At 33.7% G+C, this 12796-nt stretch overlaps 1 protein-coding gene across 9 annotated transcripts in view; it reads left to right on the top strand.

The window, feature by feature from the left end:
• The window catches only part of MAPK10 (mitogen-activated protein kinase 10), a 323875-nt gene that overhangs the window by 270643 nt on the left and 40436 nt on the right, over positions 1-12796 (top strand). For all 9 annotated transcript variants that reach the window (XM_032862324.1, XM_032862314.1, XM_032862259.1 and 6 more), the window contains 2 exons: positions 2073-2255; positions 5608-5732. In XM_032862324.1, the coding sequence (XP_032718215.1) occupies positions 2073-2255; positions 5608-5732 (308 nt within the window). The remainder of the gene's footprint in view (positions 1-2072; positions 2256-5607; positions 5733-12796) is intronic.

A 12796-nucleotide genomic window follows, 5' to 3' on the forward strand; every position in this document is an offset into this window, starting at 1 on the left:
ACTTTAATTCTAATTTGTAAAAAGAAACATTTGACACTTCTTGTTTAACAACTTCCAGAATATTTGACTCTACTTAAACTTTATTATAAAAATACCATGGAATTGTCTTGGGAATGCTATTCTACAAATAATATTTTACTGAATAACTTTGTAATTCTAGCTAAATATACCTAGAATATCAGTGTGTAGCAAGTATTTTCCAACTTTGCTAAATAACTCCTTTATGGAAAATCTGATAGCTTCTTTGCCTTTATTTTTAGTTTGACATCAGGTCTTCAGAATTTGAAGGAAGTATGACCAATGATTAAATGATGGCTTGGTAGGGCATGATAACCTAACTGTATTAGAGAGTAAACTTCTTTTCATAATTTATAGTGTAAGCATGGAGATTTATTGAACCTTAATTAGCGTTTTCTATTTAAATATCTCTAAATAGTTATAGTTTACCTGTGTACATAGTACTAACATAAGTTTTTGTCTAAGAATAACCTTTAATTCTAACCTTTGTTATCTTTCAGTTTATTTGTTCCTAATGAGTCTGACTTACTACTATATTCTCATGCACATTGTAACTTAGATGAACTTTTATTGAAATGTGTTCTTATTTAATTATTCCTACTGTTTTATAAGAGAAAATTCTTAAGTTTTTCCCTCCCCCCTCCATTTTTTAATATTACACAATCATATATTTTTAACCTAATAGTTAAGAGGCTATATAATAATTTAAATTTTATTCAGCTAGATTATAAATGAGATAGAAGAGAATTTGCAAATTCACTTGATGTTATCTTTGCTCAGTCTTTTATCTACTTTGCAATATATATTTATTTTTGTTAAATTCATTGGTTTTGTCTTTTGTCAGGACTGCTGATCTTTTTTAGTCCAACACTACTAAATAGCTAGGGGTAAAGATTTTACAAATCTCAATTGAGTAATTTTATAGTTAGATCCCTGAACTGTTACAAATTACAGTAGCAAAAATGAATTAATTAACACTAAAGGATAAAGTTGTAGAAAAATAAACAGTGTAAGAGAGAGCACTGCTTGTGTTATTGTATTTAAGAATAATTTCTAAGTTCTATCATTCATTGACACACAGCAAGGAAATCTGTTTGAAATTAACTTCTTCCAGTTGGTTCTTTAGAATTTTCATGAGTGGTATTTATCATTCACAAGGCTCTGATATATCAAACATTAATGATAAATGGAAAAGAAAATCTCAATCAGTGAGTATATCTGTCAAAGATCCTCAATTTGGGGAGTATTAATTTTCATAGAGAAGTAATATTTTCCTGTAGAATTCCCCATGCTTACTATACTTTAGAAATACAAACACTTAGATGGAAATCTGTTGTCTTAAGTTGAACATTCTGTATTTATCCTGATACCTCATTGAAAGGAATATTCTAGAATGCAGGGGATTACTATCAGAAGTAACAAAAGTAGGTATAAAATCATAATTACTTTGAGAACTAGAAATTTTTAAAAGTCCTTGGAGAAGAATAATGAGTTATTTTATTTTCAAAAATTATACTGATCCCATATGTGATGCATTAGTAAGACGAAGAGATGATGAAATTTCCTAGAGAAAGGAAGAGAAAAATCTTAAAAAGGATTTTAAAAAATGTAAATGAATCTTATAAAATATTTATGTATTGGTCAGTTTTAATAAACAAATGATTGGGGTAATTTCATGATAAAAATATTTTGTGCATATTTTTTCTCATTTAAATCACATGGTTATATAGAAGCCTTTCTCAATATAAGAAATTCTTCTTCTGTCATTTAAATACATTTTCATCTTTACAACTCAAGGACTATTTCATGATATTCTATTTTGTTCAGTAATGCTAGTTCCCCAAAAGTGTATTTATGCCACAGGTGAATTTAAAATTCCACGAAGAATCATTGTCTGACAATTCTGGTTATATATTCTAATCCTTTCTGCTTATTAAACTCCAGTTATATTGGTGATTGCTCAGGATTTGGAGAAGCAGTTAGTCTCCCAATTAGTGAAAAGCAAGACCTAGTAGGTTTGCACTTTTGTTTGCCCTTAACCATTCAATTCTCAGATATTGACCAGTGGAACAAGGTAATTGAGCAACTAGGAACACCATGTCCGGAATTCATGAAGAAATTGCAACCTACAGTAAGAAACTATGTGGAGAATCGGCCCAAGTATGCAGGACTCACCTTCCCCAAGCTCTTTCCAGATTCCCTCTTCCCAGCGGACTCTGAGCACAATAAACTCAAAGGTATGCCCATCAGGGAAAATTTCAGAACTACCATGAGGGCAATGGCCTAAACAATGGTAGGGACAAATGATAGAGACACCTCTCTTTAACTTGAACTACCTCAATTTAAGGAGTATTTTTTAAAGATTTTTAGAATTATTATTATGTTTACTAAGAGCATGTGATCAAGGATTTTAGAATTGTGTGGATATTCAGAGGGAAAGATAGTAATAAATGATGTGACAGTGGTATGGGTAAACTATGTCATGAGGCTTATTTGGAATCTCAAAATTCTTTTGCAGTGTGACTCTAAAAGACCAATGTGATGCACATTGAAGTCATTGTTCCAATTCTTTTTATTACCTGGGGAATATTTTCAACACAGTTTTTGGTTGTGAAATCTTGGAGATGCTGGTGTTTGAGTTTTTGATTTGTATTTTATAGAATGTTCAACCACTATTTTTTCAGAGTGACAAATGAGATTTACTTACACATTTTATATTCAGTAGAAATACTTTCATTAATAAGTAGTTCTTACTACTACTATGTCTGTAGTTAAGAACTTCAGTAACAAATCTTAGTTTCTTCACCAACAAAACTTGGATAATAATGCCTTAGTCATAGGATTAGAGACAAGGGATAAATTTGGCAATGTTTAAATATATACTATAAATAATATTCTATTTCTTATTTTTATTTAGAACATTTAGAGAACTGATTTTGAAACAAATTTGATTTTTTTCCTTGCCTAGGCTCAAACACTGTCCCTGAAAATCTGTGTGGACCTGGATGAGTTATCTAAACTATCTATACTTCTTTTAACAAATGAAAGTAGAAAGTGTCTACCTTAGGATCATTGGGAGGATTAACTGAGTAAATATTTTGTCAAGTGCTTAGAACAATGCCTGCCTCACAGTAAATACTCAATAGCTGTTAGACATTTAAAAAAATGCAATAATTATTATTTAAAATGTAACTGTATCTATCAAAAAAGAAAAAGGATACATGCTTTTTTTTTTTTTTTTTGGATACATGCTTTTGAAAGTTGACCCCAAATGTTCAGTGGGTAATTAATTAACACAGACTTAACTTACAGACATAATTCATAGCTAATACAGACTTAAATGAGACAGAGGAACTAAAATGTGGTGCTATCTCCCAGGTCTTATCATCCACAGACTTTTATCTCGTGGGTTTTAAGTGTGCAGCATCATTCCTGTGTTCGTGACAGGTTTATTGCATGGTTGGGTTTCTTCCTTCAGTTGGCTGCATAGTCAATGGCAACAGACTAAATGATTACTAAATCTGCTGCTTTTAAGATCAACACTGCCTATACACAGATTGAAGAAGAGCTAATATTCTAAATAGAGATTTGAAGAATTTAATGTCTTTATGATGCTAATTGACATGTCAGGCAAAGGTAATCCCTTTATATGAAGACACTTGTAGTATAACAATGTGAGGATGATAAAAGCCCTGATCAAATTATTTGAGATAATGACAGCACTTGTAGAAAAACTACTAAATAAAATACCACGCTTCATAATATAATTCCGACTTTCTTGAGTTTTTTTGTTTTCAATCCATTTTCAATCTCTATGATTATATTATTTTTATAAATTATATGCTAGTTTATATATTTATAATTATTTAAGGTGATTTTAATATAAAAATTGGTAAATTTTAAGGAATTATACAAATAATCAGAGAGAAGAATTCTTTCTATTGTTATTTGAAAAGAGCATAAAACATATGCAAATAAAAGAATGAGAGAGGAGAAATTGAAACATTTTCTTTCTCCTCATTTTGTTCCCTTCAAATAGTATTGGTCATTGTTTCTGAGGGATTCTTTCGTATTACTGTAGTTCATGCCCCTACAGATGAGGAGCCCATTCCAACCCTCACCCATTCTAAGAGCAGAAACATGGAGGGTTTGATGGGAGAATCTGTGGGAGGTGGGGGTGTGTGTCTGGGTATAAAATCAGTTACAAAAAAAATAAAATCAGTTACAAATCAAAGAGATCTTTGAATCAATGAAATGAATAAATATACCCCTGTTGGGCCATTAGAGGGAGTCATGGAACAAATAGAATATTTTCCCCATAAAATTTTCAAGTCAGATTGGAACTGTATTTTCTGTAAAATTTTATGTCTTTAGAGATTGAAAACTAAATGTCTTTTTGCACTGTCATTAAATAATTATACTTACTTATTATTAATTATACTTACTGATTGCACTTACCGATATACATACTTACTGATTATCACCATTTGTTTATTTATTTTTTGGCCTCTCTGACACCTCACACTGGAGCTGACACAGAGTAGACATTTAGTATTTTAAAAACTGAACTAGATCAGCATATTAATATGGTTGCTGAGATGTGTGGATTCTTACTCTTAGATCTGTCCCCTCCTGTCTATCCTTGCAGCTTCTCCCCCTGTTAAAGACTTCATCATCTCTCCCATCCTCAAAAAAGTCACTCCTGACCTCCTTGTCTCCCTCTAGTCAATACTTTATCCATTTTTTTCCTTCTCAGAAAAGCTTTTAAAAAGAGCAAACTACATCCACTTTATCTGCTTCCTTTTAAAAAACTTCATTCTTTCCCATTTATTTTTAATTACATGAGAGATTTATATTCTCCCCTCCTCAGAGGTAACTATTATTTTCAGTTTGTTGATTATTCATGCGGACCTTTTCTACACATTTATATACATTAATAGGAAGAGAGGGAAATTTTATTGGGAAGGGGCAGATGTACACAAATGGTAACATGATCTGTGAATTATTCTTTCAGCTTCATTTTTTTGCTTAATAACATGTTCATGTTCATATAAATCTACCTCGTTCTTTTAAACTGCTAACTACAATTCCATGGTACATTTGTACCATAGTTCATTTTTTTTTTGCTCTTTAGATGGAAATTTGACTATTTAAAGTTATTTTCTTATTCCATAACCAATGCTGCAGTGAACGTCCTTTCTGTATTTTTTTCATGAACATGCACAATTGTTTCTCTAGGCTATATACCTAAAAGTGGAACTGATGGGTCATAAGGTATTCACAGGTAAAATTTTTAATGGATAGTCCAAATTTGCCTCATAAAAATATTTATCAATGTATAATGTACAACATGAATGAACTTACCCAGTGTTAGTAAATATCATGCCATCTTTTATTTTTTCAATCTGATGAATAAAAATTATTTCCTTGTTTCATTTTGCATTTCCCTAGTCACTTGGTACCAAATTGCTTGATGTTTGGAAAGAAGGTGCTAGCTTATCTTTGTTTTCTTAATTTCCTCCTCCCTTCAACAAATTTTCCTGCCAAAGTCAAAATTTTACTAATTGTTTCTCTCACTCATCCTTTCAGCCAGCCAAGCCAGGGACTTATTGTCAAAGATGCTAGTGATCGACCCAGCAAAAAGAATATCGGTGGATGACGCCTTACAGCATCCTTACATCAACGTTTGGTATGACCCTGCCGAAGTGGAGGCGGTAAGGCGTAGGCTCATTGACTTTCCTTCCACAGACAAATCAGAGTAACTGGGTGCTCAGTGTGGAGAACTGCAAGAGAGTTAGAAACCAAAAGCACACACAAAGGACTACATGCAATTCCCAAGTTACAAAGTTATTACCTTCCCCTCTAAGAGTTATTTCCTTCCAGCCATACATGTATTTTTTTTAAAGATTTATTTATTTATTTGACAGAGATACAGTGACACAGGGAGTGTGCTCCTTTTTCAGGGTTTTCCATGAGAGATGATGCTTTATTTAGTACAAAAAGCCTTAGCCATCCATGAAACACAACCATTTGTTTTTGTTAAATTGTTAACATTTCCAGTATCTCCTTTTTTTTATGTTTAATTCCCAGCCTCTCCTGATACAAACTAAGTAGCAGAAATTATAATAGAGAATAAATTGCTTTGCCTCTCTTTCCTTGGTAAGATGCCTGTCATTAGCTAATGCGGCACTGCAAACATTTTCCAGAGGGAGCTTTCACCAGGCCATTGGTGACTTTGTGAAACCTCACACAGATTAGATGAGAAAAAATAGGTAGTCCAATGCACAGTATTTCAAGTTTATTCTAAATTCACTGCCACGGTAAGATGAACCTCCATATTATAAATCTAGGCAGAGTTTAGGAATCTTCTCAGAAGCATCACTTTATCACTTTTTTTTTTAACTCTTTCAATCCATTCAATATTTTCTCACCCATCTCTTTCTTATATCTTTGCCTTTCCCTTTTCTGTGTGGAGACAAGTCAAAGGGTTGTTGTTCCCCATGTGTCTTCTATATGCTTCCTAATGGGAATGTCCTTTTGTCCCTCTTCTAAATGTTACCATCAACAATGTTATCTTCTTCTCAAAGCCTCAATATCTCAAATTCTTAGAATACCTCTTTGCTAAATGATATATTTTTTAACACAACAACTTCAAATTACTTTGCTTGAATGGGTTTTTAACATTCTATTTGAAATACTCTCTTTGCTTGCTTTCTCATGTCTTTCTCTGTACCAAAGTATTCTTTCTTGAGCATAGTTTTGCTTTGTTTCAGCTTCCTTTTGTTTTATTGTGCACCTGCCCATGTCAAGATGCAAAATTCAAACTGACATAATTCTTATCCCTTCATCCTTCACTGGGGAAGTGAGAGCTGACAGATAGGAGTGAGGATTAGGGAGAATTAAACTTTATAAACATAATATTCAAGAAACTACTTTCCATAATAGTCCAATCCTTATACATTCAAAAATTTTGGAGAAAATACTTCAGTGATAAATGAGTCTCTCAAGTGTGGAAACTAGGGTGTAATAGTCCGTGGTGACATTTTCTTAAAATCTGTTCTCTTAAGCAGTTTTATACTGATGTTGACTTTTCACTTTGCTTAGAATTTTTAGTCACTTGATTTGATTCTTACAAAATAAAATCCTAATATTTTTATGGATAAAAGAATCACCTTTAGTCTTCCACTCTTGGGAAGTACTTTCAAAGATGTTCTTGGGACAGAATGAGGTAATGAAATAAGTAAGAGAGAGTACAATGTATATATATGTGGAAGGTAATTGTAAACATTTTCTCGTGGATAATTTTCAAGAAAATACTTTAGGTTATGTTGATAAAAATTTTAGGCAAACAAATTATTTGAAATTGCTGTTCCTTGTTTATTTTGATCATTCAAATCATATGGTGTCTTTATTTTTTCTTATATATATTGTAATATGTGTAATCTGTTTTTAATAGATGGTGACCCAGAGTTTAATTACAATAGTAAAGTCTGCATTTGTAATTCATTTATGATTATGTTGCCTATAAAAGAGACAGTTGTTTAGAATCTATAACAACATATTAATGAATAGCATCAGTGAGTTTTTAAAATTTGACTTTTTATGAAAAATTTCTTTGAAGGATAAAAAGGTAAGATTTAGGGCACTAAAATGGCTAGAACTCTTTTTTCTCCCTCATTTCAATATTTTCATCCTGGGGAATGGATAGTAACAACGTAAGATGTGAATTTTAGGGGAAGGATTTGATAGATCCAGAAGATTTAGGAAAAGGGATCACTTAATGCAAAGAAGAACAGCAGGTATTTAACATTTAGATTGGGATCATTGGTCATACAAGGGTAAACATGTATCACATCTAGACATGTTGCAGTGAGTAGGTCAGAATCCTGACCCCAGGGCAAGGATAATTATTTATTACTCTTAAAATGTATTATAGAAGTCACAACTAGGAAGAGACAGATTCTAAAGATGCTAGAAGCAGTGGTCAACTATGCTTTCTGCAATATACTTAGACGTAATGCCTTTGTTACTGCATGTGAACATGCATTTAAAGTAAAATGACCTTTCTTTATGAATGCATGGCAAAGCTATAATTTCAAAGATTTATTTTCTGCCAAGACTGCCAGGAATATTTTACAAAATAAACTCTGGTGTGTTCTATAATCTAAGCAAATGGAAATATTGAATAATCAGAATTTCCATGATTAGAAGTCATCCAGGATATCCAGGCTCAAGAAGCCTTCAAGTACGGGCGCCTGGGTGGCTCAGTGGGTTAAGCCTCTGCCTTCAGCTCAGGTCATGATCTCAGGGTCCTGGGATCGAGGCCCGCATCGGGCTCTCTGCTCAGTGGGGAGCCTGCTTCCCTCTCTCTCTGCCTGCCTCTCTGCCTACTTGTGATCTTTCTCTCTCTGTTTCAAATAAATATATAAAATCTTAAAAAAAAAAAGAAACCTTCAAGTAACTCACATGATGTTATTGAGGGGAGAAAATTCAAAGATGAGAGGAGAGAAAAAAATATGTTACATTGAAAGAAAATAGAGGCAAGTGGAGAAGGATAAAGAAGAAAGTGCAAGAGAACGTGATGTCTTCAGGAAAAATGGGAAGGAGAGGAGAGAAATGCTATGTGTACTAATCTATTCATCATACTACAAGCTGTCTTATCACCTGTTTCCAAAAGTGCCAACGTACTTAGATGAAAAGAGAAGAGCTTAGGAATGCTGTCATAACTCTAAGAGAGAAAATTATTCATGCAGCCATGAAGTTGGGGAATTTAAAAATTGAATGTCAGGGTTAATGGTGATCTGTGTAATAGTGCATAAAGAGTTTTAAAGTTACAACTGCTCAAATTATTGGCAACTTCTTATTCAAATAATGTTCAGAGTAACAAAAGAATGGGCCCCAAACAGATTGCAAAGGCCACATCTAGTGTCAATCCTTTTTCACAAAAAAGTTGGAAGGCATTCTAACTCTGGTTCAATATTCATCAAGAGAACAAAAACATTATAATACAAATGCAATTTATTCAGCTGAGTGCATCTTCACAGGTATGAAAAATAGGGTAGGTTGAAATTTCTGCTCTCCCACTTACTTGCTGGCCTTGATCAAGTTTTTTAAACTTTCTGCAACTCAGTTCTCTTAACTAAGAATGGAGAGCATGGATACTTCCTTCACAGTGTTTCTCTGAGAATATAAAGCATTAATGTACATAATGTGCTCAGTACAGTACTACCATCAGTAAGGATCATATAAATTTTTCTTCTTATTATTGCTGTTGTTACTATAAAGAATTTTACATGCAAGCCTCAACTACATTTTGATATTTGGAAAGATACACATATTTAGTAAAAAAGACTAGCTGGCCAAGAAACTGCAGAAGTATTGTACAACATTAAAAAAAAATACAACGTTTAAAAAAAAAAAGTATGTAGCTCCTACAAGATTTTAAAATGCTGGTCCTTTTCTTGCCTGATATATGCCCACTTCTACCTTGTCAAGTGTAAGAGAATTTGGTGCCATTTATTTAAGCCCAAATAGAGGGACATTATATAGTTCATAAATCCTTATAATTATCTTTATGAAACTAGAGGATATTCAGGACTGTTTGGGGAATCACTTTAAATATCTTCTCTGTGCTCTGTTAGAGGGAAATATAGGACCAGTGAGGATCAGTTGCCTTATTTCTTCCAGATTCTTGAGTGTAGAAACTCTGTTAGAGAACAGGGTGGTTTTCACTTTGCAACCTCTGAGAATAGAGATATAGAGGCACTTCAGGGGCATTATCATGGACTGCAAGCCAAGAAAGAGCTGGTTAACTATGTTTCAGGACATATAAACAGGGAATTTAAGAAGAATATGAAATGTGACCTTTTTTAAAGCAGACTTTTACTTTTCTCGGAAATTCTAGAGCACCTCGAGAAAGGTTTCTATAGTTGTTTTGCATTGCTGGGGCGGTGAGGGAGAGAAAGAGACAAGAGCAGGTGAGGGAGGGGAGGGAGACTTGATATGTTCAGCAACTAAACCAAAGACTTCAAAAGTCATCCCCATAAGGAAGCTAATTAAAAATGTAGGGGGCAGAGAAGGACATTTGTTTATCTTGGTTCATGAAAGAAAGGAAGGATCAGGACCTGACACTAGAACCATCTTCAAAGATGGGACTGATACTGGGGACCAGGCTCGTGAGCAGCAGTGTTCAGCCAAATCCACTGTGGTGTTGAAGGCCTTGCCTCAGAGAGCCTTAGATACAGTCCTCAATGGTCAAAACGTTATTCTGGAAATCTGGACAGAGGGGTAGTTTGGTCAGTCAGGCAGTTGGTATCTAAGAATTCTTTTCTCTAGTGGGCAAGCCCTGGAGACTTGAGAATCCAGAAAAGTGCAGGCAGGCAACACAGGGCCTTCCATATGGTAGCTGAGTCAAAGTTCCAGGAGGGAACGCTGGAACAGAGGCATGGAATGTGGACCCAGGGCTGAGTAGATTGAGGAGAGAGGCTGGAAATATTTTGGTTGAGAATATAAATACACATTTCATCCTTATAGAGACCAAAGAGATGGTGTGATTAATCCAGTCAGTCTGGGTAGAATATGATTAAGAAGGCAAGGTAACACTGAGTTTGTTTATTATTTCTTACCTAATTCAAAATTAATCTGAGACTTGGGACAGGCTGGGTGGGAATTTAATCTACCTGTACAGATCTTCAGTTAAACCATCTGGTCTTCAGATTCCCAGTGAGTGTATAACCCCAGAAACAGAGTAACACATGTTTTAGCATTGGAGTTCAATTAAAATAACCACTTAGAAAAATGTAAGCCCCAAATAGTCAGTAATGTCACACATTACTGTTTGTAAGATAAGGTAATTAATAAAGTCTTAAGTGTTTTATTGACATTATTATTTACTATGCATTCCTTTAGGGACTATGTTAGTTTTTGCCTCCAGTAAAAGGATTTATAGGAACAAGCTAACCTGGCTATGTTAAGCTCTTTTATTGCAAGGCCATCATAGATTTCCTGCTCTTTGAAGAGAGTTACTACTTGACATTGTTTTAGCCATTTTCTTGTCTGCCATTGTATCTTATCAGTCATTACCAAAGAAAACACATGGAAAGGATCATCAACCATACAGGAAATATGCATTTTTTTCAATCTTCTTGTAACATAGATATGCAAATTTTCTTTAATTTATTTTTTGAAGTCCCATTTCCTTTTTTTTTAATTGAAGTACAGTTGACACACAGTATGACATTAGTTTAGGTATGCAACATAGTGATTCTGCAAGTCTATGCATTACGCTACAAGTGTAGCTACCACCTGTTACCATATGCTATTACAATATCATTGATTATAGTTCCTGAGCTGTACTTTAGTCATTATGACTTATTCATTCCATAATAGGAGGCCTGTATCTCCCACTTCCTTTCATTCATTTTGCCCAACCCCCAAACATTTCCCTTCTGGCAACTATCAATTTGTTTTTTCATTTATTAATCAGTGTCTGCTTTTTGTTTGTTTCTTTACTCATTTGTTTTTATAGATTTCACATATAAGTGAGATCACATGGTATTTCTCTTTCTCTGTCTGACTTCCTTCACTTAGTATAATACCCACTAGGTCCATCCATGTGTCTCAAATGGCAATCTCTCATTCCTTTTTTATGGCTATGTAATATTCCTCTGTGTGTGTATGTGTGTGCATTTACACACCACATGTTCCTTGTCCATTTGTCTGTTGGTGGGTATTTAGGTTGCTTCCATATCTTGGCTATTATATAATATTACTATAAACATAAGGGTTCATATATCTTTCCAAATCAATGTTTTCATTTTCTTTGGGCAAATATCCAGTAGAGGAATTACTGAATCATATGGTATTTCTATTTTGTTTAAAGATTTATTTATTTGTTTATTTATTTGAGAGAGATTTATTTATTTACATGAGCAGGAGAAGGAGCGAGAAATAGGGATAGGGGAAGCAGACTCCCTGCTTAGCTAGATCAGAGCTCAGTTTCACAACCCTGAGATCATGATCAGAGCTGAAACCAAGAGCTGGAAACTTAACCAACTGAGCCACCCAGGCATCCTTAGTATTTGTATTTTTAATTCTTCAAAGAATCTCCATAATGTTTTCCATATTGGCTGCACCAATTTATTTCCTACCAACAGTACATGAGGGTTCTCCTTTCTCCATATCTGGTCTAACGCCTGTTGTTCCTTGTATTTTCCTTTCAGCAATTCTTAGAGGTGTTGAGGTGATATCTCATTGTGGTTTTGATTTGCATTTCTCTAATATATTAGTGATATTGAGAATCTTTTCATGTGTCTATTGGCCATCTTTATGTCCTCTTTGGAAAAATGTCTACTTGGGTCCTATGCCCATTTTTTTAAATTGAATTATTTGTTTTGTTTTGTTTTGTTTTTGATGTTGAGTTGTAGAAGTTCTTTATATATTTTGAATATTAATTGCTTTCCATACATACTATTTGCAAATAGATATATGAATTTTAATGTTCCATATATCTGAAAAATGTTCAAGGGAAATCTTTTTTGTTATTGTTGTTGTTCAAGGTAAATTTTAAATGAGAGCTTAGAGATCATTGTAGAATGGTTTTGTCCTACTGTTCAGCAAATATCAACATTTAGAATATCAACTCTTCAACTGTGAGCAGCTATAGAAACACAGGACCAGAAACCATGATGAAGAAAGAAGGATAAGGCTGAACATGGGGTCAGAAAGCATTGAGAAGAAAATCAGAAGCCTGTGGTCAAAGTAATGCAGATTCCAGAGC

The sequence above is a fragment of the Lontra canadensis genome, unplaced genomic scaffold (assembly GCF_010015895.1).
Source record: "Lontra canadensis isolate GAN:19392208 unplaced genomic scaffold, GSC_riverotter_1.0 scaffold1, whole genome shotgun sequence".
Taxonomy (NCBI): domain Eukaryota; kingdom Metazoa; phylum Chordata; class Mammalia; order Carnivora; family Mustelidae; genus Lontra; species Lontra canadensis.